The sequence below is a fragment of the Pan paniscus genome, chromosome 1 (genome assembly GCF_029289425.2).
Source record: "Pan paniscus chromosome 1, NHGRI_mPanPan1-v2.0_pri, whole genome shotgun sequence".
Classification (NCBI taxonomy): domain Eukaryota; kingdom Metazoa; phylum Chordata; class Mammalia; order Primates; family Hominidae; genus Pan; species Pan paniscus.
The window spans coordinates 134,827,204-134,854,302 of NC_073249.2; the positions used below are offsets into that span (position 1 = coordinate 134,827,204).

Sequence of the window (27,099 nt, forward strand, 5' to 3'; positions counted from 1 at the left end):
AGCTCGATAGAGGAAAGATGAGAAGATGTCTTTAAGGAAATTTCAGGAAGTACCACTCTACACTTTTCCTTATACATACTAAGAAATTTAGGCCAGGGCCAGGCCACAGTGGCTTACGCACTTTGGGAGGCTGAGGTGGGTGCATCACTTGAGGCCAGGAGTTCGAGACCAGCCTGGCCCACATGGTGAAACCCCATGACATAAAGAAGTACAAAATAAAACATGTTCATCTATTTAATTGATAAGAAACAAAATTATAAAACCTAATGTTGGATGGAGTGCAGTAAGATTGGCATTGAACTCATATATTAATGTAATAAATACATTATAAATTGGTACAAAAATACAACTTTTTTTGTCTCTACTAAAAATACAAAAATTAGCCGGGCGTGGTGGTATATGCCTGTAATCCCAGCTACTTGGGAGGCTGAGGCGGGAGATCGTTTGAACCCAGGAGGCAGAGATTGCAGTGAGCCAAGATTGCAACACTGTACTCCATCCAGCCTGGGCAACAGAGCAAGACCCTGTCAAAAAAAAAAGAAAGAGAGAGAGAGAGAAAGAAAGAGAGAGAGAGAGACAGAGAAAGAAAGAGAGAAAGAAAGAAAGAAAGAAAGAAAGAAAGAAAGAAAGAAAGAAAGAAAGAAAGAAAGAAAGAAAGAAAGAGAAAGAAGGAAAGACAGACAGACTTAGGCCAGGCTCAGTGGCTCACGCCTGTAATCCCAGCACTTTGGGATTACAGCTAGTCTCTACAAAAAAATACAAAAATTAGCCGCATATGGTGGTGCAGGCCTGTAGTCTCAGCTACTCAGGAGGCTGAAGTGGGAGATCACTTAAGCCCAGAGAGGTCAAGGCTGCAATGAGCCATGATCATGCCACTGCACTCTAGCCTGGGCAACAGAGCTAGTCTCAAAAAAAAAAAAAAAAAGTTTAAGGAATTGGCTCATACAATTGTGAGTCGTGGCAAGTCTAAAGTTTGTAGAGCAGGCCAGCAGGCTGGAAAGTCAGGCAGGAGTTGATGCTTTGGTCTTGAAGTAGATTTTCTTCATATCCAGGAAACTTCAGTTTTTGCTTAAGGCCTTCAACTGATTGGACGAGGCCCAGCTATATTCTTGAGGGGAATCTCTTTTACTGAAAGTCAAATGATTCTCTAGGTTTAACACATCTACAAAATACCTTCACAGTAACACCTAGATTAGTGTTTGATTAAATCCTTGGGTACTTTAGCTTAGCCAAGTTGACACGTAAGATTATAACAGCAGTCTTTATCATAGATTATGCTACATGTATACATTAGTATCAAACTTCTTCACTTGATTGTGAGCATTCCCAATACTATCAAATATCAAATTCTTATTAAACATAATATTTATCAAAGTAGCTTAATATCCCAACATATCAAAATAAAGTGATATTTAATAATTTCCATATTCCATAACCTTTAGAATGTTATATATACATATTTGTATAAATCTTAGCAATTTCAGCTTATTCATTAAATTTCTAAAAATGAGCTGACCGAGTTAACAGTCATGGTTTATTTTTAAGGCCCTTATCCCTATTGCCAAAGTGCTTTCCTGAAAGTTTGTACCAATTTACAATATATTTATTACATTAGTAATGTATGAATTCAATGCCAATCTTACTGCACTCCATCCAACATTAGGTTTTATCATTTTGTTTCTTATCAATTAAATGGACAAACATGTTTTGTTTTGTACTTCTTTATTAACTAGTATATAAACTATTTTATCATTCACTGTATTTTTATTGGCCATTTCTATTTCTTCTTTTCTTAACTTTGTCTATTTTTTGCCTAGTTTTTCTATTGGGCTGTTAGCATTCTTCTGATTGATATATGAGATATTTATATATTAAGAATATAAATCTTTCTCTCTTTTTTTGCAAGTAATATTCCTAATTTGTTTTCCTACTTTTTCTCTTCTATTTTTTATTTTTATTTTTATTTTTTTGAGATGTAGTCTTGCTCTGTTGCCCTGGCTGGAATATAGTGGTATGATCTTGGCTCACTGCAACCTCTGCATCCCAGGTTCAAATGATTCTCTTACCTCTGCCTCCAAAGTAGCTGGGACTACAGGAGTGTGCTACCACGCCTGGCTAATTTTTGTATTTTTAGTTTCACCATGTTTCACCATGTTGCCCAGGCTGGTCTAGAACTCCTGACCTCAAGTTTTCTGCCCGCCTCGGCCTCCCAAAGTGCTGGAATTATAGGCATGAGCCACCAGTGCCCAGCCTTTTTTCTTATTACAAGGTTTTTAGTATGTAAATCATTCAAAGAAACTATACACACTTCAACTTTTCACTATGGCAATCAAAATTAATGAAGATATATTATTGGTAACAAAAATAAAGGGAACTGAAACATGAAAATGAGATTATTTTCATAGATAAACATCATTCCTATGGATGACTCAGGTAACCAGTTATATCTTTCCAAAAAAAGTACTTGGGAAAACTTAATTTTTTTCTAAAAATTCTTACATATGTAATGTTTTCTTCACTTAGTGGTATTACTAACTTTAGAATCTATCGATTGAATTGTTATTTCTAAGAAGATTTCATTTCTTTCTTTCTTTTTTTTTTTTTTGAGACAGAGTCTCACTCTGTTGCCCAGGCTGGAGCGCAATGGCGCAATCTTGGCTCACTGCAACCTCTGCCTACCACGCGATTCTTGTGCCTCAGTTTACCGAGTAGCTGGGATTACAGGCGCATTCAGCCATAGCCGGCTAACTTTTGTATTTTTAGTAGAGACTGGGTTTCACCATGTTGCCCAGGCTGGTCTTGAACTCCTGGCCTTAAGTGATCCTCCTGCTTTGGCCTCCCAAAGTGCTGGGAATACAGGCATAAGCTACCTTGCCCAGCCTAGAAGATGTTAATATTATGTTTGAATTTTAAGATGATCAATATTTTTTAAGAAAAAATTTATGGGAGAATCAACTAAACAATGATCTTTTGAATTCTTTCCTACTTCTAAGGAAATAAAAAAATTAAAAAGCAGCAGATAAAGGTGTTAAATCTGTGATGGCAGTAATAGCTGCATGACGCTGATGTGCTGTAAATAAATCCTTGGGGTAATTTAAACCAACTCAGCCGTTTGTGCCACATATGACACCCCAGCGTGTTTTCCTTTCCTCCTTGGTAATTTTTAGATGTTATCTCATTTACTATGAAAAGCACAATCATCCCACACACAGTTCTTGCGTTGAGTTTTAATGTAATCTGCACATAATTTTAGCTTGATATTGAAAATTAGAAGTGAAACTGAATTCTAAGCAAGTTATCTGACTTGACCAATAATTTAAACTTGTATAGTGTAATAGTACTTGGAATTGTTTTTCTACTTCATTTCAATTGGTGGTGAGTCTGTGATTATCTCCAATAATTTTTTATATTGTCAGCAAAGCATCCAACTTGTTTTCATTTGTAATTCCTAAGTGAAAACATGGGCTAGTGGCCGGGCGTGGTGGCTCACGCCTGTAATCCCAGCACTTTGGGAGGCCAGGGCCGGCGGATCACGAGGTCAGGAGAGCAAGACTATCTTGGCTAACACGGTGAAACCCCGTCTCTACTAAAAATACAAAAAAATTAGCCGGGCGTGGTGGTGGGCGCCTGTAGTCCCAGCTACTCGGAAGGCTGAGGCAGGAGAATGGCGTGAACCCGGGAGGCGGAGCTTGCAGTGAGCCGAAATGGCACCACTGCACTCCAGCTGGGCAACGGAGGGAGACTCCGTCTCAAAAAAAAAAGGGGTGGGCTAGTATGTATTCACTTATTTACCTATAATATCCCCACTTATCAAATTTATTATTGTTTATTGAATCTATTTTTATTTTCAAAAAGGTTTTTTTTTTTTCCTTTAATAAAGACAGGGTTTTGCCATGATGCCCAGGCTGGTCTTGAACTCCTGGGATCAAGCGATCCACCTGCCTTGGCCTCTCAAAGTGCTGGGATTACAGGCATGAGCCACCGCGCCGTGCCTAAAAGTTTTTCTTGTATGGTTCTTTTTCCAATGCTTTTTAAATTATGAGTCTGGTTTAAAATCTTATTTTTTTCCGACTGCATGCATTCTAATTTTTGTTAAAAAACAAACATTTCTCAATCTATCTTTTGTCTTTTCATTCTGTTTATGATATTTTAGGCATATCTTAGTTCTAAATTTTAAACAGCCAAATTTCAGTCTTCTATTTTATGATTTGAGTTTCATGTGTTTTTCTGGGTTTCATGTGCATTCTCACTGAAAGATTATATTAAAATACCACTCGTGTTTTCTTATAGTACTCTTTTAATTTTGTTGTTTCAAGTTAAATTTTGTCATGTATTGCGATATTTTATTATTTGACCTGTTAATATGGGTGTACTATATGAGTAGTTTTCCCATAAAATCACCTTGCGTTTCTTAAATAAATTGCCATGTATTATTATTTTAATATACTACTTTATCTTTTAGGAATTTTGCATTTGTTAACATAAGTGATGTTATTCTATAAATTTCTCTTTTATGCTATCTTTAGTCAGATTGTGCTGAACATATTATGATAGCTTCTTAAATCGCATCTGTTGGCTTTTCTTCTTTCTCCATATTCTAAAATGACTTCATAGTGACACCAGTTAGCACTATTTTGAATACTTTCTCAGTTTCTTCCAAGGTTAATAATCTGTGTAAGTTTTCTCTTTACTCCATTTGGTAATTCATATTTCCCTAGAAGTCATCCATTTCAATCAGGTTTTCAACTATATTTGTATGTAGTTGTGCCAAATACTTATTTTCTTAATATCCATATGTCCTCTCTAATATTGTATACTTAGGCTTTTCTCTCCATTAAGCTAGTGTGTGGATTAAGAATCAGCTCTTGGCCAGGTGTGGTGGCTCATGCCTGTAATCCCAGCACTTTGGGAGGCCAAGGCAGGCAGATCACGAGGTCAGGAGACCAGCCTGGCCAACGCGGCAAAACCCCATCTCTACTAAAAATACAAAAAAATAGCCAGGTACGGTGGCTCACACCTGTAATCCCAGCTGCTGGGGAGGCTGAGGCAGGAGAATCACTTGAACCTGGGAGGCAGAGGTTGCAGTGAGCTGAGACTGCGCCACTGCATTCCAGCCTGGGTGACAGAGCAAGACTCTTTCTCAAAAAAGAAAAAAAAATTAAAAATAAAGAAATCAGCACTTAGGGAGGGTGCAGTGGCTCATACCTGTAATCCCAGCACTCTGAGAGGCCAAGGCAGGATGATCCCTTAAGGTCAGGAATTTGAGAGCTGCCTGGTCACCTCCATCTCTAACAAAAACAAAAAAACCAGCTTTTAGATTTATCAGTTCTACTTTTTCTGATTTCTAATTAAGTTCCACTAAGTTCCATAATAATTCCTTTCTTCTATTTGATTCAATTTGATGTTATTTTCTGATTTCTTGAATTTAGAATTTTCTAAATTTCTTGAATTTTCTCTATAATTTACTCTAAACCAGAAAACTGTAGAAAGATATTTTATTTACTTTCTTAACTTAAAAGTTGTCCAAGGAACAATTTTGGACAATTTAAATTTAGCACAATTTATCTGAGCAAAGAATGATTCATGAATTGGGCAGTACTCAGAAGCAGAAATGGCTCAGAGAGCTCCAATCTGCAACTTGGGCAGTGAATATTTATAGACAGAAATGGGAAGTACAGTTGGCCCTCTATATTTGTGGCTTCTGTATCCAGAGATTCAACTAACCATGGAATATATATATATATATATGTTTTTTGAGATGTTGTTTCACTCTGTCACCCAGGCTGGAGCACAGCAGCATGGTCTCGGCTCACTACAACCTCCATCTCCCGGGTTCAAGCGATTCTCCTGCCTCAGCCTTGCCCTCAGCTAGGATTACAGGCACACGCCACCACGCCTGGCTAAGTTTTGTATTTTTAGTAGAGACAGGGTTTTATCATGTGGACCAGGCTAGTCTTGAACTCCTGACCTCAAGTGATCCTCCCGCCTCAGCCTCCCAAAGTGCTGGGATCACAGGCATGAGCCACCATGTCCAGCCAAAAAAATATTTTTTTAAATGCAATAAGAATATCAATAAAGAATAATATTATACAAATAAAAAATACAGTTGAACAACTATTTATATAGCACGTACATTGTGTTAGGTATTAGAAGTAATCCAGAGATGATTTAAAGTAGGAGGATTGTGCCTAGGTGTTATGCAAATACTACATCATTTTATTTTATTTTTTAATTTTTAAAATAAAAATTTTATTTTTATTTATTAAAAAATAAAACTGGCCAGGTATGGTGGCTCACTCCTGTAATCCCAGTACTTTGGGAGGCTGAGGCAGGTGGATTGCCTGAGCTCAGGAGTTCGAAACCAGCCTGGGCAACATGGCAAAACCCCATCTCTACTAAAAATACAAAAAATTAGCCAGGTGTGGTGATGGTCGCCTGTAGTCCCAGCTACTCGGGAGGCTGCGGCAGGAGAATCACCTCAAGCCAGGAGGTGGAGCTTGCAGTGAGCTGAGATTGCACCACTGCACTCCAGCCTGGGTGACAGAGGGAGACTCTGTCTCAAAATATATATATATATATTTTATTTATTAAAAAATTTTAGAATTTTTTTCTATGTCTGTGAAAAATATCATTGGAATTTTCATAGGGATTACATTGAATCTGCTGATTGCTTTGGATAGTATGGACATTTTAACAGTATTCTTCAAATCCATAAACACAGAATATCTTTCTATTTACTTGTCTTCAATTTATTTCACCAATGTTTTATAGTTTCCAGTGTACATATCTTTTACCTCTTTGGTTAAATTTATTCTTTTTTTGGTGGGGGGTTGCTACAGAGGCTCACTCTGCTGCCCAAGCTAGAGTGCAGTGGTGTGATCTCGGCCCACTGTAACCTCTGCCTTCCGTGCTCAAGTGATTCTCCTGCCTCAGCCTCCCAAGTAGCTAGGATCACAGGCACACGCCACTGTGCCCGGCTACTTTTTTGTATTTTTCATAGAGACGGGGTTTCATCCTGTTGGCAAGGCTGGTTTCAAACTCCTGACCTCAGGTGATCCACCTGCCTCAGCCTCCCAAGTAGCTAGAATTACAGGCACACGCCACTGTGCCCGGCTACTTTTTTGTATTTTTCATAGAGACGGGGTTTCATCCTGTTGGCAAGGCTGGTTTCAAACTCCTGACCTCAGGTGATCCACCTGCCTCAGCCTCCCAAAGTACTGGGATTACAGGCGTGAGCCACCATGCCCAGCCTTTTTTTTTTTTTTTTTTTTTGAGAGGGAGTCTCGCTCTGTTGCCCAGGCTGGAGTGCAGTGGCAAGATATCAGCTCACTGCAACCTCTGCCTCCCAGGTTCAAGTGATTCTCGTGCCTCAGCCTCTCGAGTAGCTGGGACTACAGGTGCCTGCCACCACATCCAGCTAAATTTTTTTGTATTTTTAGTAGAGATGGGGTTTTGCCATGTTGGCCAGGCTGTTGATATGAACAGGAGACAGGGAAATGCTGGGTAGAAGAGGATGGTTCCCCGGCAAAATCCCCACCCTTAAGCACAGATACCCGCACAGCCCTAAATAAGAAGAGGCATTTCTGTTTTCACACCCTGTTTCACCTTTTGGCCCACCACGCCCCTATCCTGTCCCCATATAACCCCCTGAACCTCAAACTCCAGAGCAGATTAGCAAGTGAGGAGACGAGGAGGCAAGCAGACGGATAGTGGAACAAAACGTGGAGGAGAAAGAGAAAAGAAGAGAAACGTCTGGACATCAAAAGGAATTCAGATGGGGGTGGTCGGAGAAGAGTCCGGTGGCTGGGCAGCCTGGCTCCAGGAGAAGATCACCTTCTCACTCCATCTCCCTTTCTGGCTCCCCATCCATCTTGCTGAGAGCCGCCTCCACCACTCAACAAAACCTCGCATCCATCCTTCAAGGCCGCGTGTGATCCGATTCTTCCAGGACACTGGGCATGATCTCAGGATACAGAAAGCTGTCACACTGGCCCTCTGCCCTTGTGATAAGGCAGAGGGTCCACTGAGCTGATTAACACTCAAGCCATCTGCAGACGGCAAAGCTGAAAGAGCTTCGTTACACTAGGGTTGCAGGCACCCACTCCTAGACACTACCGTGGAGCCGGAGCCCGAAGCACTGGCCCCGACCTCTGCACCTGAACATCTGCATGCTCCCCCTTTCTCAAGGGAGCCACACCCCTGTTGCACATTCTGCCTCCTGCAAGGGGAATCAAGCAAGTCTCCCCTTTCACTGGTCTCAACTCCTGACCTCAAGTGATCTGCTTGCCTCAGCTTCCCAAAGTGCTAGGATTACAGCCATGAGCTACCACGCCCGGCCATACACCATTTTATATAAAGACCTTGAACATCTGAAGATTTTGCTATCTGTAGGGGTTCTGGAATCAATCCCCTGGAAATACCAAGGTACTATTGTGCAGAAATAGCTTGATTGGTTACAGCTGTGAGTCTGCCTTATTTGGCTATGGTCTGATCAGTTGGTAGCCTGTGATAGCAGAAGCTCAGCTGTTTAGGATTGGCTGAGACTCCGTTGTTTATTATACTCTTAAATTAGTTTTCAGTTTGTTATGTACTAAGTTAAGTTGCAGTTTCTTAAGTAGAAACTCAAATTATGGAGATAACCTCAGGCCAATGGTCTCCTGCTTATTTAACAAAGTAGATTGTGCATGTATATATACACACATATATATGTATGTATATATTTCATCTCCCCAGTTGACTAGATTATATTTTTGAGAGCTGCATGGATGTAAGTAAAAGAATAATTTTGTGGAGTATTAGACATTTTCTTTCCTAAGCATGTAATTGTTTAAATGCAGGTATATTTCAGTTGCATTTTTTTTTAATTCAGCTCATTTGCCAGGCTAAAATTAAGCATGGAATTGAAAGAAAAGAGGTAAACTTCAGTACAGTCTATATTCATGACAGCCCTTATCTGGAAAAATGTTATGTCTCTGAATAAAAAGATTGTTTTTCCTAGTATATTCCTGATTTGGAAATTCAATGTTTAATTGATTGGGATGGTGTTATGAAAATACAGCATCAGGGGCTGGGCAGGGCTGGGCCACACCTGTGATCCCAGCACTCTGGGAGGCTGAGGTACGAGGATTACTTGAGCCCAATTCAAGACCAGCCTGGGCAACAAAGTGAGACCCCATCTCTAAAAAAAAAAAAAAAAGCCAGGCATGGTGGTGCATGGTCGTGCATGTGGTAGCTACAGGGAGGCTAGGGTGGGAGGATTTCTTGAGCCCAGGAGGTCAAGGCTGCAGTAAGCCGTGATTGTGCCACTGCACTCCTGCCTGGGCAACAGAGCAAGTCCGTGTCTCAAAAATAAAAATAAAAATACAGCATCAGAGTAGAATTGAAATTCTCAAATTAGAATTAAAATTCTTATGCTAATATTGGTTAAGTTTGGAAGTAATTAAGAAACCACTCTATGAGAGGTGAATCACAAACACTAAACACTAAAACTCATACAATATTAACATGATAGAAATGTACACTTCTCATATCTAGCTAAGCCAGATTCAAAATAGTCTTGGTATTTGAATTTACAAAATAAAAAGTATATAACTGGAGAAGAATATATAGATAATCAGAACTCCAAAATAGCCCCTGCAATAGATCAAAACTGAGTCAAATAAAGTACCCTGCCCCCCTCCGCCAAAACTAGCAGGAGATGGAGTGGTGGTTATTAAGATCATGGTTTATTAGGTTTCTGAATTTTGAAAGACAATATATTATGTATCTTGGGTGTGTCAACTGCATCTCAAATGTGACATGTCCAAATTGAAAATTTTCTTTTTTCCAACCAGGAACCATCAGCTTTCCATTCATCATAACCTGTTAGAATGCAAGTGATCTTAATGAAACAGTCCTATTTGTTTGCCTTTGATTTTTAAATTCTTCAGATGTTTGCCTAAATGGCTTGCTCATAGTCTTTGTCCACCGCCTACAGAGCTCATCACGTTGGTCTGCCAGCGCATTTCCAGCTTTATCTTCACTGCTGTCCACACGCATTTGGTGCTTTAGATATTCAACACCTGAAGTTCCTTGAAATGCCACCTATCAGTTGATACTCTTTGTGCTTAATCTTACTTCCTCTTGCCTCTTTCTTGATGATCCTTGATTCATTGATCATTTCCAACTTTTTAAAGTGCTGAAATCATTTTTATCTTAAAAACAGCAATATCTTCAAACTACCACTGTCTCCTTTTCAGTCAAGCTCCTTGAAAGAATATTACTTATTTCCTGTTCACCCTTCAACCCACTAGTCTAGTTTCTGCCCCACTACTGATCTTTTAAAAGCCAGTAATTAACAAAAAGCACAAATAAAATCCTAATTTTCAAATCAAATGGACTAGTCTAAGTGTGTGCCTTAATTAACATCTCAAACAGCATTTGAAACTGTTTACTACTATTTACTTAAAAATGAACACAACTACTTATTTTTCTGTGCCTTGTAGAAGACATTTAAAATATGAGTTAAAAGATAAAGCTAAGTGCAGCAGTAGGTGCCTTGTAGTCCCAGCTACTTGGGAGGCTGGGATTATAGGTGTGAGCCACCATGTCTGGCCTTCTTTCTTTCAAGATCACATGAGATTGGACGCATTCAGGGTGGTATGGCGGTAAACAGGCCTTGTTCCTTAATGGTAGATCCCAAGAGGAGAAAGGGCTAAAGATATAAAGCTACAAGCTTGGCATGGTGGCTCACGCCCATAATCCCAGCACTTTGGGTGGCCAAGGCAGGAGGATCACTTGAGCCCAGGAGTTCAGAGACTGGCCTGGGCAACATAGGAAGACCCTGTCTCTACAAAAATAAAAAATAAAAAATTAGCAGAGTGGAGTGGTGCGTGCCTGTAGTCACAGCTACCTGGGAGGCTGAGGTGGGAGGATCGCTTGAGTCAGGGAGGTTCAGGCTGCAGTGAGCCATGATCATGCCACTGCACTCAAAGCCTGGGCAACAACGCAAGACCATCTCAAAAAACAACCAAAAAGCTACATTCCTGATATAGCTTGCTTAGCTGCTTATCAGAAAGGCAATTTACACTTCTAAAGCATCATATGAGGCTCCCAAACTTATCATTCTCTTGCTAACATTGAATTTTTTTAAAAAGCAAAAAAAACTTTTGTTATCCCACCACTTTGAGAGGCTGAGGCGGGAGGATCACTTGAGCCCACGAATTTGAGACCAGCCTGGGCAATATGGCGGAACCCTGTCTCTACAAAAATACAAAAATTAGCCTGGCATGCCTGTAGTCCCAGCTACTCAGGAGGCTGAGGTGGGAGGATCACCTGAGCCCGAGAGGTTGAGGCTGCAGTGATGATTGTGCCACTGCACTCCAGCCTGGGTGACTGAGACCCTGCTTCAACAAAACAAAACAAACAAAACATTAATCTCTCCTCACCTTGGCCTCCTACTTCTACTTCTGAATGTGCCGGTTCAGTCTCTGTCTCAGGCTTTTCTTTTTCTGACTATTCCACAGCATTTTGTCCTCAGCCTCCTGAATGTCCCCCCAGGCATCTCAAACTCAATGTGTCCCAAATTAAACTGATCTTCACTCCTACACTTGCTCCTGTTTTTGGTTAATGACATCATCAACCACCCAGGCACCCTAGTGAGAAAACTGAGTCTTTTAAGATGATTCCCATCTCTCATTTCCCACATCCAAAGACTCACCAAGGGTTTCAATTCCACCTCTTAAATCCCTCAAACACGTCCACTCCTCTGTCTCCACTGCCACTGCCCTATTCAAGCTTTTATTATTGCAATCGACTCATTAGTCCCCTTGTCTTGTCACAATGCTCCATTCCATCCTACATCCTGCTACCAGTCATCTAAAATGCAAACCTGATCCTGTTAATCTCTGGATTCTACTTTCCTGTCCAACTTCATCCCCTGCCCTTCCAATCCATTTCCTTCTCTCTCTAGCCATACAGAACAGAATTCCCCACTGCCTTTGAACTTTTTCTGCCAAGAGTGTGCCTTTTTATGAATTCCTACTAATCCTTAGAGAGCAAAGGAGCCCATCCAAGCACTCCAAATTACACTTTATACTCAGCTTTATTATAACACTTAACATTGCAATTTTGCAATTTTTATTTAACAATCTCCCTTATTAGATTGAGATGCTCAAGGATGGATACTATGTCATTTTTTATTCCCAGCACCAGCAAAGTTTTGGGAACATAGTAGGCCCTCAATGTGTGGAACGAATGTTATTTCTGATAGCAATTTATTTATTTGAGATAGGGTCTCGCTCTATTGCCCAGGTTGGAGTACAGTGGTACAATCACAGCTCACTGCAGTCTCTAACTCCTGGGCTCAAGTGATCCTCCTGCCTCAGCCTCCTGAGTAGCTAGGACTATAGGCGCGTGTCACCATGCCCAGCTAGTTAAAAAAAAAATTTTTTTTAAAGATGGGGTTTCGTCATGTTGCCCAGGTTGGTCTTGAACTCGTGGGCTCAAAGCAATCCGTCTGCCTCAGCCTCCCAAAGTGCTGGGATTACAGGTGTGAGCGACCGTGTCCAGCCTCTGACAACAATTTAAAAATTCCTTTCCATCTTCTGACACCATGTAATCATTCACCAAGTTCTAGTCTCAACCCACCTAATGTCTCTATTACCAAATCCTTCTCAATTCCCTATTTCTAAGGTCAACAAAACTATCATAATTGCATCCTGACAGGTTTAGGGCACTTCTCCATACTTGGCCATCTTCATTACTGCCGGTTATCTTTCTAAAACACACCTGGTTATGTTACCTAACTACTTAAAAAACAACTTTGATCATTACTCATTGTGAGTTGTAGGTGGTTATTTCCCAAGAACATGGAAATACATTGTGTTAAACTAAATAAATGAATGCATAATAAAGAAGACATAATACCCACCAAATCCAAGGCTTAAACACTTTGAAGATTGCATTTATAGTAACAACTTTGGGAACCCAGCACCAGCTCAACTGTTTTTTTTTTGTTTGTTTTTGAGAAGGAGTCTCACTCTGTCACCAGGCTGGAATGCAGTGGCGCAATCTCGGCTCACAGCAACCTCTGCCTCCCGGGTTCAAGCGATTCTCCTGCCTCAGCCTCCCAAATAGCTGGGACTACAGGTGCGTGCCACTACGTCCAGCTAATTTTTAATATTTTTAGTAGAGACTGGGTTTCACTGTGTTAGCCAGGGTGGTCTCAATTGCCTGACCTTGTGATCTACCAGCCTCAGCCTCCCAAAGTGCTGGGATTACAGGTGTGAGCCACCATGACTGGCCCACCAGCTCAACTCTTTAGCCCTATCTCCTACTATTCTTCTACCTATACTCAGTACCCACCCTGGTCACTATTCCTTAATGTAGTGCCATATCTGGACTGCCCTGTCACCAAGCAAATTCTTACTCATCCTTGGGCCAGCATCAGATGTTACCTGGTTTCACCAAAACATGGTATAATGGGGGCTTTAAACCCTTTCCATAAATCTCATTAGTCCTCCCTAAGCAACCCAAATCAAAATTTAAAAAAATATTTTGTATGGAGTTTTGCAATCTCATGTAAACTATGTACAAAAAGCATCTTTAAAAAGATTTGTATTTTTATTATCTGCAACATACTAAGTAAAAGCAAAGTACTCGCTATACAAGTGCATCTTCAAGATAAGTCCCTTGGCCTAACTTTCAACTAGATTGCAGCTAATAAAACTCCTCCACAGAAATTCTGAAGCAGTCACAGACTATTACTTGCCCTAAGAAGTTTTCTCTAACCTCTTCCTGACAAGCTGTCCTTCTGGGCTCCCATACAAACAATAGTGTAGTGTGTTATTTTCTCCTTTGGTTTCTTCTACAATGGTAGCACATCCAGGTTAAGGATTCTACATTAGTTTCCTCATGTGTAAAATAAAGAAGACATATCTCATAGAATTAAATGTGTTAATGCGTACTTAAAGCACTTAGCATAGCATCTAGCATGTTGTAAGTGCTAAATCAATGTCAGCAATTCTTTTTCAATTTTTGTTTGTTGAATGATGAAGCACTAGTACAGAGTCCCATAGCAAACAGACTGGTAGATGTGTGGTTCACAAAAGAGCATGCTATGAAAACACAATATGTCCTGAAATTCTCTGGGTGGTTATTACGTAAGCAAAATGCCTTCCTAGTTAGTTATCTACTTGCAGATGTGATGTGAAACTGAGTAGATTTTAATGTTTAGCAGTTTAAGAAGATTTTAAGACCTCAAAGCTGGGAAAAGAAATTTTCAATTATAAATTTGTGAACTTCTGAGGAAGTTTTTTGAAAATAACACTTAACATAGTTTCATATTTGAAGAAAAAGAAAACAGGCTCTTGGGAATTTGTGCTGTCTTTGACTCTATCATATAATACTTCTTTATACTGCAAACTACCTGTAAATGTATTTGATCTCAGGTTTGTGAGAAAAATAAAGTGTGTTGTGTGGTAGAAATAATACCGAAGTGGTATTATTGTGGGCTACAGATATTGAATCCTAGCCCACAAATTAGCTGTGGGATCTTGGGCAAGCTCTTAATTCCTCTGGGCATCAGAGCCCTTCTTTGGAATTTGAAGAGAGAAAATGAAATAATCTCTAAATTCCCATCCAGCTCTAAGTTACAAAGTTTTTGTAATACTATATTTTGAACTTTTTCTTACATTATACTCCCATGTACCCTTACTAGAAACTAAACTATTTATTTATTTATTTATTTTTAGAGCAGGAATCAAGTCTTATTTTCTTTACACCCAAGTGCCTAAATCCAGAGCCTGTTTCTTGACTTTGAATGAATGAGTTAGTAACCATTTCTTGAACGAGTGCCCCTCTTCACAGAGCTAGTTTAAAAAAAGGCATAGCAAATTTATGGTATAATAGGTTAGCAGCTAACCCTAACATAACTATGTTATTAGAACAAATAATTGTGCATTAATATGACTTGGTATTCAATACAGTTATAGATCATATTATTTTTTGAAGACTTTACTAATTTAGAAAAGGGATTCTAAACTATTTCGTTACTTCAGACATATTTCAGAGAATTATGAGTCACAAAGCTTTGAGAGAGGCTTATTTATGAAATCCCATAATCCCACTGGCAATATCAAAAGTACCCAAGTACTCGCTACCAGGTAGCATTTTGTAGCAAAGGTTTTTATCTTTGACTTACTACCAAAATTACAGACTGAAAGACAATCTGATCCAGGAAATAAGGAACTGGTGTCTAATGACACACCAAGAAAGCAAACGTGAGTGTGCGTGCACATACATACACATACACACAATTTAAACTCCGTAACTCAATTGCCTCATATACTCATTTTCAAGTTTATATTTAGTGCTGGCTTACTGCAGGTGCAGTTCCAACATATCCCTAACATGGAATGGAAAATGGAGAATGAGTGACTACCTGTAAAGGAAGTCTATGCTTTTGAACAAGGGCAGATTCCCTTCTGTGGATATATCCCCAAAAGAGAGAGACAGGAAATTCCATTTCTCTTGTTTTAGTAATGATGTGGTTGAAATTTGAGATGTACTTGCTTCAGAATTTCCTGGGCCTGAATTGTTGGGAAAGCTAAGATTTTCCCCAACACTCAGCTATCAGCCTCAATCACCTAAATGTGAGTTTGAATGTTAGTCACAGAAAACTCTACATGAATGGACACAAGCACAGTAAGTTTTTATTGTTAAATTACTATGTTACCCTATGCAGAGCAAAAAGTAAAGGGACTGATCTACTTGTGCATTCACATTTTAAATTCTTGAATAATGAATAAGTGAACAAATCATCAGCTAGGAAAGGAAAACTGAAGCTAGGGTTTCCTTATAAGTCTTCTAATTTCTCTAATAATTAGAGAAAACATGCTCAAAAACTTTAGAAAAACATTTTTCTATATGTGATATATTAATAAATAAACTATGTTTACCTCATTAAATTGGAAAGACTCAATATTAAAGAAAGTTTATATCCGGCTAATGCAATTATCATTTGGATATAATATAGGCATCAAAAAATAAAGGAGTGGCATAAATTTTTCCAAAATGTTAACACTTAATGCTGAGTTTCCAGTTCCAGAATTGTCCACTCGCCTTGAGGCGAACAATCTTCAGAGGAAAAACTAGCCATGGTGATGCTCGCTGAGGAATCAAGTGGAGATGTTAGTTCACTCCATCTGTTCAAAGTGTCAATATGTGCTATACCCTGAGGTTTTGAGCTATCTCGTGCTAAAAGTAGTGTCTGATTGATTAGATACTGTGCTAAACTTAAGTCTTCAGGAACGGAATTTGTAACATCTAAGTTTGAATCCTGTTCAGAGAGCAGTTGCTTTAGTAGTGTCCAATCTTGTTTTGCAAAATGTTGGTCATCTTCAAAATCCATATCTGTAACATGTGTTTCTGATTCCACTTTCTGCTCAAATGCTTCTATTACATCCATCTCATATATTGGAGACAGGGTTTTTGAAGGTCGATGGTCATACATGCGGGTTTGTGCCAGTGTGTCACAATCATCTATGTCTCCTGAAATAATTCATAATACTACACAATGTAAAAATTGCACGTTGGTACCCTCAGAGTTTTGTAGAATATTAACACAATATAACAGTGATAGTCCAAAAAAAAAAAAAAAACACAGAATGGGAAAAATAACATCTATACAAAATTGACAAGATTTTTGAGGCATTTTTCTGTGTTTAAAATTCAAGGGTAATGTTTAGAAGCAAAATCAACATAGGCAACTAACAATAATTCTCCATACTTTAATTTGAAAACTTGTGATACAGAAAACATAAATCATTTAAACATAAACATAGAATGTGCACATATATCTAATTCACTACAATAGAAAAAGAGAAAAAAAAAGACATAGTGTTTTGATGATGACTTTTAGGGTAAGTCCGTTGCAAAAGGCAGGGATAAATACATTTCACCTAAAGGCTTATTTGTATATTGCACATGCAAAGGAAGATGCAAGCAAGGACAAACAAACAAAAAAGTACAACTTTAAAGACCTCCTTATTCTTCCGATTTTGCTGAACAGGAAACTACTGATCAGTATTTTTCTTAGTTATAATACACAATAGCTACTCAGCTAGCCACTATTGCATATTTTAAATGTGGGTCATTAGTCTGAATTACTATAATAAGGAAGACAAAAAACACAAAACAATTAGACAGAAAATCATCTAAACAATATGAAATAAGCCTGGGCTTTTTTCATATATTATCATTGCTTCTAAATATAATCTCTTAGGAAATTTATCTTTTTATTTGAAAACTTTAGAATAGACAGATCCTGAAAATTTTAATCTCTGTAAAATGTATATAAATTGTAATAATCAATCTAGTTGTTAAAATAGTTCAGTGCTTTTAGTTACATATTACTAGAGTTATTGCACAGGCCTCTTATATACTATCAAGTCTATAAATCATATCCAATGTATAATAAAATTTCTAATAGTCAAGAATTCTTGTGTTAAATTATACATAAATAACTAAATAGCAGCAAACTAAGTTTTTCTTTTTATTCTTTCATGTAAAATCTCTTAGTAGGTTAGCTCTATATAACAATCAAAATTTTTACTAGATATTACTTCTTCATTAGGATTTTAAGTGAACAATAAAGAATGAGTAACTAATTTTCATATTGACATTTTTCATTTAAAATTTTAATCTGTTGCTTAAGTAATTATTCTATCTGACTAAAATATAACATTCAGGGCTTCATACAACTTTAAAATTTTATAAACTTATTTTCTTATGCATTTAGCATTTCTATTTCTGTACATTACCTGCAGATAAAGCAATATTAGCTTTTTCAGTAGTTGTAGAATGGCTCTCTTTCACTGGACCTTCCTGAGGCAGAACTTGACTCCAAAAGGAGTCTAGAGATTTTGTAGAGCTGTTCTTTGGTATGTCAGAATTGGGTTCTCTTTGATGAAGATCCAAGTGACATGGTCTTTCTTGAGATTTTACATCACTATCCAAGAATTTGCTGCGTTGCTGAATGTCATTATCCACATTGCTTCCATTGTTTACTTTTTTATCTTCTGGAAGAAGCTGTCTGCTTCTACTGGATAGGACGTCTATTGTGTTCTTTTTTTCTGTGGCTGAAACACTCTGTTTATTTTTTCTTGAAGAGTCAATGCTACTAAGATCCAAGAGAGTGCTTTCATTTTTACATACACTATTGCCTTTATTTTGTTTACATTCTAAAATATTATCTTCACTTTCTCGTGAGAATCTGGAATAGCAGGTCCTTCCATGATGTTCATGAGAAATGCCATCAAAAACATCAGAAGGTGAAAAAGAATCTACAGAAGGCTGAAAGGGAGTATGGACTTCTCCTTCATCTGATCCCAGCTCTTCACATTCATCGACTGAAAGTAAAACTGACCTTTTAAACTTTTTATTTGCAGAAAATTCACGACATTCATTTTCAGTTGCATCTTCAAAAGCTAAATTAATTATTCCCTGAAACTGCTGAGGAGCTGGGTTAGATATAGAGAAATTTTCTGCAACATTTTCAGCTTCAGATCTTTCATCTTCTGTTTCATCTGCTGAAGAAGATACCTGATCTATTTCCTGAGCAAACTGGACACTGCCTCGTGGAATATTTTCTCTTTCCCTAGAGTGAACTATTGCAGATCGAGACCAAATTTCTGGCCTTTTCCTAGGGATTTCATCATCACTTGTTGAATTAACTTGGAAAAGATCATTACTACTTTGCTTTTTCATTTTTACTTCAATTCTTAAATTACTATCATAAATTTTTAATTCTTCAGGAGTACTGGTATCACTGCTACTTCTTCCAAGAAAATCATGGCACAGCATAGTGCCACATTTAGAGATACCTCTGTCATTTGACCCATCATCATCCTGAGACCCTCCGGCATCATAGTCTTCAGATCTGGGCTTTATGTCATCGGAGGAGGTGGTAGCACTGCCAGTGTCAGACTCAGGACTCTCTCGCTGATGCAGAACACCAGTACTCAAATTCCAGTGACCCACAAATGGAGTTTCTGGAGTTTCATGGCTCTCTGGAGATTCTGATGTTTCCATATTTTTAGGAGAATTTTTTTCTGATAGCTGTCCCGAAAAACACTTGGAAGATACATCTGAGTCTGCTGTAGCATGTTTGTCTTCATCCATAGCAGATTCATCTGACAACTTACTAGGAACTGTCAGTCCTTCCACAGGAACTTTCGATTTTTTGTCTTCTTGAGCAGAATTTAAGGTACCATTTGTCCTTTCAGGATTACACAGTGAAACATCTTCCATACATTTAATACCTGATTGTTTGTTTGTATCTTTTCTCCCTACTTGGTTCTCCCTATCTGATATCAAATGGATTTGCCCTGCACTTGTTGAGTCTAAATCACAAACTGGATTAGAGTTCAAGGAGTTTTCATTTGGATTTGAAACCATGTATTTTAGGGCTGTGGTGCTATAAAATTTTGAATTTACATTATCACTCCCAACAGAATGACAACATATGTTAGCTGCATCGCAATCATCTGTTTCTTTGTGATTGGGAAATTTTGTTTCACTTTTATCTAAACAAATCTGTTTTGATTCCAGTTTGTGTTTTAATGATTTATCCAGCTTTGAAATATTTTGGCATTCTAACGCCAACTTCTCTTTTTCTTGATTGTTTAATGGCTTTTGTGGGTCAGGCCTGCAGGATGACTGGAGTGCTTCTGCATCACTTATTTCAGATGCAAGATTAATGAGAGGTTTGTGAGGCTTCTGTTCAGAAACACTGTCCTTGTTGTTATTATCACGCACATCATGAAACATACTTTTTTGGACAGTAGATGTTTCATGTTTTAAAGGTCTTTGGGAGGAAGGCTGAGTTTTTGATATAACCTGTCCAGGAAGCATTTTCTGTTTTGAATCTTTATTATTCAAAGTTTCACCTTTCTTTGACTGATTTAGATTTTTAGGCATTGCCACTATTTTTGCATTAACCTTAGGCAAAGCTGTGTGTACTTGCTTGACCATTTTTCTCTTAGGTGCTTGTTTCTCTGTAGTTGTATTGTGGTCCAACTTTGCCACATTTTCATCAGACTGCCTTGAAGAGACTGAAGATTTTACTGAGTTTGGTGACTCTCCTTGGGATCCTAAGAAAAGTAAGAGGGTATATTCAGTAATGTAATATCACCTCCAATTTGTGAGTAAAATTTAGTAATTTGTTTTAAAATTACTTCAGAAAACATAAAATCAAGAACACAATGGAAGGGTAACATATCTATGATCAAATGGACAAGCACAGATTAGGAATCAGTTACATGATAAAATAAAAAAATTTTTTCAATTAAAAATATAGAGGGACTACTCCAGGGTCCCAGTAAAAATTACTGAAATAGGATCTCTCTTCCTCAAGTAAAGAGACTTGATTTTTATGCCAAAACTGGATTTGCAAAAATATATGAGGGTGAAAAAATCAGATTTTCTTTTATCAAAGGAGCAAGAAAGGTCTTCCCTTTGAAGTTTTTGGAGAAAAAAAAATAGTGTGCTCTACATAGCTGAAAAGGAGAATCAAGCTAAATATAAAATAAATAGAACTGTTAAAATTGTTGCAGTTGTTTTCTTCAAACATGAATAAAACCAATTTACTTGTCATAACCAGATTATTATTACTGTAGCTCATTAGGATTAACAACTTAGATCTCCAGTGGAAACTAAAACTGCTGACTGGAAAGAAGGGGATTAATTTGGGGAATCCATTTGTTTATACTGGTGAAAGTCTTAGAGATGATATTTTGGACATTCAAATCTGTCAAACAGAATTATCAAATATTTTAAAATGTTTAACATTTAGCTATTACTAGGATATGAAAATGTTTTCTCTACCTTATTTTTAATTGATTTTCAGTAATAATTCATAATCTAAATCAAAATTGTTTTTAGCATTTTACGAACTGCTTTTACATATGTGAATGCTTGATACATAAAAGCAATTTTGAAAATCGGTTATTATTTTAGCAAATTATGCAATCTGATCAGTACTCTTTTCGTTTTCAGAACACTGAAAAACAATGGACTCACACAGATTCTGGAAGGGAAATTCTTCCTCCTTATGTATTATAGTTGTTTAGACTGCACTATTATTATCATTATCAATTTTTTTTTTTTTGAGATAGAGTCTCGCTCTGTCGCCCAGCCTGGAGTATAGAGGCAAGATCTCGGCTGACTGCAACCTCCGCCTCCCAGGTTCAAGCAATTCTCCTGTCTCAGCCTCCCAAGTAGCTGGGACAACAAGCACACACCACACCTGGCTAATTTTTGTGTTTTTAGTAGAGATGGGGTTTCACCATATTGGTCAGGCTGGTCTTGAACTCCTGACCTCAGGTGATCCACCCGCCTTGGCCTCCCAAAGTGCTTGGATTACAGGCGTGAGCCACCGCGCCTAGCCTGCACTATTACTTTTTATAGAGCTCTTTAGTGCCAGTTTTACAAATGAAATTCCTATAATTATCAATGGAACTTTCAAGAAACATGGGCATAATATTTAAAAGGACCAGAAATGCAGATAAATTAGTGACTCCCTTAATTATTTCTCTCACAAAAGACAATGAAAACCAAACAGAGGCCAGGTGTGTTGACTCATGCCTGTAATCCCAGCACTTTGGGAGGCAGAGGAAGGAGGATTGCAGTGTGATCATGCCACTGTACTCCAGCCTGGGTGACAGAGCAAGACCCTGTCTCAACAATAACAACAACAAAACAACAAAAACCAAACCTACATCCCAAAACACCTGTCTGAAAAGTAAAAGTTTACAATCTCATCTCTATGGTGTGAAACAAACATAAAATGAGTAAAACCGTATTTTGCTTATTTGCTACTGAAGTTGCAAATCAGAGTTTGGCTTATCCAGTTTACACAAGGAAATAATTTCAAGATATCCAGTACTATTTCAGCTTTACCTTGAGTTTTAGTAAGATTAGATGGGGTACTCTTTGTCCTCTGCTGAGCTGCAGTACATCCATTGCTAGTTCCTCTTTTCTTCAAAATTGCCTGTGGTACTGGCTCACTACATCCTTTGCCACTGACTTTCTTTAGTACACTAAAAAAAATTATTTGCATTCAGTATTACACTGAGATTCCAAAACATGAACTTTTTAAAAGACCGATACCTGAAACAGTTTTTTTCAAGAAATAAAAAATACATCTCTCCTGAAAATAGAAAAATCATATGCTCATAAGTCTTTTTAAGTTTATAAAACTGTAGATCAAGTATAATAAAGCAAGGTATAATCATATGCCATAGTACACATTAATATATTCTTTTAAATATTGTGCCTCAATCATTTTGCATATACTAATTTCTTTTAATAAATAAAAAACTGTGTTAAAATATTACGTAAATACATTAACAAAAAATAAAAGATATTTTAAAAATATTTAGCTAGCAGTTAGTATATAATTAACTTTGAGAGAAAGCTAACAGATAGGTTAAAACACTGAATGAAGACCTACCTGTTATTTACATTAGTGTCTTGTTCATGAATACTTTTTTTATTGGAAGTTCCATTGGTAACTCTTGAAACAAGTCGAGATTTTATGGCTATAAATTAAGAAAAAGTGAGTCATAAGAGAGAATACATTAAATATGTAACAAACGTGTAAGTTTACTGGTTAGACACTATAAACAAAATGAAATATTAAAGTGGGAAGGACTACCATTTTCTCTGTTTGCATAAGTACATATACATAAGTATTCTGTTGGCATCTGAAACTAAATAAAAGCCCAAATACAGGTTTAGGTTTTTGTTTTTTGAAGGAATTTTAACTGTCAGGAGATATTAAAAATTACAGTGCTAAAACCCACCTACAGTGGAATTTTTGACACTATCTACACTGTTTTTCATCATCTGTCCTGGAGAATCACAAAAGGATAGTTTATGTCCAGAAGGCTTTTCTTCTCCTGTTGATCCATTTTCTTTCGGTTCATCCAGACATTCAGTGGAAATTGAGAATTCCATACTTGAATCTGTGGATCTGCTGGAGGGTCCTGCGATGCTGAGGCATGGCGAATCCTTCCCTGTAGCTTTCTTCAAAGGCTTTGCTTTGGCTTGCACATTTAAGTTTCCTGTGAGTACCTTGGGTCTGGCACCTGTAATTTGCCCTTCCTGATTTCTCACTCCTTTTCCATTTAGTAAATTCTTCTGTCCAGTTGCTGCTGCTGCTGCTGTTGCTGATCTTTCTACAACTTGTCTAGGTGACATGTTTTCCAACCGTGCCTTATCACCATTTTCTGTTTTGGATTTTGTTACAGTTTTGGGCTTTCCAGAAACATTTTTTCCCCCAGTTTTTAGTTCTTTTGTAATCTTAGATGCTATTTTTGTACCATCTTTTTCCTTTACATCATCTTGCTTCAGAGTTTTATTTATACTATTTCTATTGGTACTTGACGAATGTCCAGATGCTCCTAATCCATCAGATTTCATCTTTTTATTAGTAGAGAGATAACTCCAACACTCTTTCTTGTTATTTCCCCTCCAAGATTTGATTTTTATATCACCAGAGTCAGAAACTTGTTTCCTTTGCTATAAAGAAGAAAAAAAATACTTTGTAATTTGACTGAAATCTTTAACATATAATATTTTATGTTTCCAAAAGCCAGTCTTTCAAAGAAGAAAAAAAATAGAAAAGTTCATATTATGATTTAAGGTCAAAGCTTGAACTGTCTTTGATCATTTGGATCAAAACTTTGTCTTAGATTACCGTAATCAAATCTGAAATACAGCATAAGTGTTTATTTTAAAGGCATGCTATTCTACCTATTAAAGTAAATAAATAAATAAAAGGAAGGCTTTTTTAATGTATGAAGTTTTGGTAGAGATTAATGTCTATAAAGATTCAGGATGCCCTGAGGAATGATAATATCCATGATTTTTTAGAAGGCTTACTCCCATGTTTTATACTACATCTTTTGTATACATCATCCCACTTAATCCTCACAACAGTCCCATGAACTAGCTCCTGTGGCTGTTTCTATTTCTTAGACAAGAAATTGAGGATTAAAGTAGGTATGTGATTTACCCCAGGTCTCAGGCTGATGAGGGATGGAATCAGGACTTGAGCTCATGATTTAACCTCACACCGAAGTCATCTATATAGCATAATTTGAGGGACATTATAAAGATTTTCAATAAAAATTTTCTCTTCAACCTTATTCCAAGTGCCAGAAATTTTATCATTAAAGACTTAATCCTCTGTGGGAAGAATCCTTTACTTCTTGGAGTCCTTATTTAAAAAAAATTTTTTTTTAAAGCTCCTAGGAAGCACAGCACATCAATACACTACATCTGCAAAGCTTGGTTTTTGGACAAATAAGATACTAGTATAGCACTGGCTGGCTATAGGAAGCGAAGGAAAAGGGATCCTAAAAATAGTTGAAATAGGCTAAAAAGGGACAAATAAAATGGCACTGAAGATAAACGTACCTACTTCATCATTTTCCTTAGAACCAACCTTGATATGAAAGGGAACAAAGAAAATTTTTAAGTTGGTAGAAATTCTAGGATAATATTTTAAGATCATATTGTCATTCTTTTTTTTCTTTCTTTTTTCTTTTTTTTTTTTTTTGAGACAGAGTCTTGCTCTGTCACCCAGGCTGGAGTGCAGTGGCCCAATCTCGGCTCACTGCAACCTCTGCCTCCCGGGTTCAAGCAATCTCCTGCCTCAGCCTCCTGAGTAGCTGGGACTATAGGCACATGCCACCACACTTGGCTAATTTTTTTGTATTTTAGTAGAGATAGGGTTTCACCGTGTTGCCCAGGCTGATCTTGAACTCCTGAGCTCAGGCAATCCACCCGCCTAGGCCTCCCAAAGTGCTAGGATCACAGGCATGTGCCACCATGCCCAGCTAATTTTTGTATTTTTAGTAGAGACGGGGTTTCACCATGTTGGCCAGGATGGTCTTGATCTCTTGACCTCGTGATCCACCCACCTCAGCCTCCTAAAGTGCTGGGATTACAGATGTGAGCCACCGTGCCCGTCCTATTGTCATTCTTTATGTAAGTATGCAAATGGTTTTTTTTTTCCTTTGGAAGCTGTATGAGATTGTAGAGGTCTGAGGCAGAGCCTGTGCTCTCTTCATCTTTTGTATCCCTCGGCACCATGTCACATATTGGATACTCAAAAAACAAACAAACAAAAAACGTAATCAATGTTGTTAACGCTAGGCATATATTGCATATTTTGATATGCAGTTTAAGGTCTATTTCTAAATATGAAAAGCTTCCAATTACATTAAAAGTTGTCAAAGATAAAATAACATATATGAATGTGGGTGCACACAAAAAAATACACAATAAATAACTTGGTTAAATTTAGAAAAAAGGAAAGCATGGTGATAAAACAACCACTACATTCTTGTCCTAGTTTTGCTTCTAACCAGCCTGGGACATTTCAGAAATTATTAACAGCTTTGGGTCTCAGCTTATGCCTGTCCGCAGCGTAGAGACTGGTCCTATTCACAGCAGTCTTCTAGGATTCTAACATTTAAAACGTTCAGATAGGCTTGGTCCTCATTTTTTGCTTTCTTGCTCAAATCTTAGCTCAAAAAAAAAAATTTCTCTATTTTTAATACCTAAAACCAGGCTGACTTCTGCTTTTAGAACTCCTTCTCACCCTTAACACTGAATCTACTTAATTTATTCTATCCTTGAATTTATGCATCTTGAAGTATTACGCTATGGGTGAAACCTATATAGTATATGGTATAGCTGTATGCCTTGAAAAATTTCACAATAGGCCAGGTGCGGATTGCTTGAGCCCAGGAGTTTGAGACCAGCCTAGGCAACATGGGAAAACCCCGCCTCTACAAAAAAAAATACAAACATTAGCCAGGCATGGTAGCTTGGGCCTATGCCTGCTATTCAGGAAGCAGAGGTGGAAGGATCCCTTGAGCCCAGAAGGTCAAGGCTGCAGTGAGTTGTGATTGTGTCACTCCACTCCAGCCTGGGTGACAGAGTGAGACCCTGTCTCAAAAAATAGGAAAAATTAAACATAATCATAAGAGGACAGAAGAGTATAATGAATCCTCACGTACCTAATAGCCAGCTCTAAAAATTATTAATTCATTATTAATTCCAATTTTATTTCATACACACCTACCCCCATTTTATTTTGAAGCAAATCCCAGATATCATATATTTTATCCTTAAGTATTTTGGTACTAAGCATTCTTCTTAAATCGCTCTATGAAGGAAAAATGAAGCAGGCAACAACAACAACCACTACAACAAAACAAACAAACAAAAAACCTCTTTCCCTGTCTTATCTGATTAACTTTCTCCCACCTCCTAGATAGCTCATCCCTGTTTGGAAAACACATTTATTTGCTCCACATTTATTGAGCACTTACTACATACCAGATAATTGCACATAAATTATTTCACCTAATTTTCACAATAATCCTGCTAGGTTTTATTACTCCATTTTATAAATAAGCAAACTAAGACTCACAGATGACACATAATAAATGTAAAGCCAAAATTTGAACTCTTTTGATTTTGTGTCCAGCATCCATTTCAGCACATCACTGTCTTTCTGGGGGAAACTTCCTTCCTTCCCATTGTTCTTAACAGAAAAAAGACTTAGACAACCACAAAGTCAGGAGGATGAGGAAAAATAATGAAACTTTGTTCTGTTCTGCAGTAAGGCAAGGAAGGCGGAAAAGCCTGGTGAGTAGCAGGGGATAGGAAGGCAAGTAGGCTAATTCCTGGGGGCCTTTAAAAAACACGGGGATAACCGGGAACATAGAAAAAAATGTCCTAGTGCACCATTTCCTAGAGTATGTTCTGTGGAATCGTATAATATGCTTTAAAAGGGTTGACGGGACCCTAGTCGTATTCCATAGCTATAACATTGGGGAAAATTTTGGATGCAACAATTCAAAAGTATTCTTTAGCGTTTCTCAGCACTTTCAAGGTATAATATGCATCGTCGGTCTATAAAGAGTTCCTATGGGGCTGGGCGCGGTGGCTCACGCCTGCAATCCCAGCACTTTGGGAGGCCGAGGCGGGCAGATCACCTGAGGTCGGGAGTTCGAGACCAGCCTGAACAACATGGAGAAA

At 37.8% G+C, this 27,099-nt stretch overlaps 2 protein-coding genes across 4 annotated transcripts in view; both read right to left on the bottom strand.

Moving 5' to 3' along the window:
- The window catches only part of C1H1orf146 (chromosome 1 C1orf146 homolog), a 54,340-nt gene extending 48,987 nt beyond the window's left edge, over positions 1-5,353 (bottom strand). The window contains exon 1 of the mRNA XM_055116097.2: positions 5,206-5,353. The gene's annotated coding sequence lies outside the window, so the exon portion shown is untranslated. The remainder of the gene's footprint in view (positions 1-5,205) is intronic.
- A 10,317-nt stretch (positions 5,354-15,670) lies between these two features.
- The window catches only part of BTBD8 (BTB domain containing 8), a 103,412-nt gene continuing 91,983 nt past the window's right edge, over positions 15,671-27,099 (bottom strand). For all 3 annotated transcript variants that reach the window (XM_008960499.4, XM_034931053.3, XM_055116123.2), the window contains exons 14-18: positions 22,845-23,562; positions 22,493-22,580; positions 21,940-22,079; positions 17,802-20,132; positions 15,671-16,530 (exon numbers count right to left, since the gene is read on the bottom strand). In XM_008960499.4, coding sequence (XP_008958747.4) covers positions 16,064-16,530; positions 17,802-20,132; positions 21,940-22,079; positions 22,493-22,580; positions 22,845-23,562 — 3,744 coding nt within the window. In that variant the 3' untranslated portion in view covers positions 15,671-16,063. The remainder of the gene's footprint in view (positions 16,531-17,801; positions 20,133-21,939; positions 22,080-22,492; positions 22,581-22,844; positions 23,563-27,099) is intronic.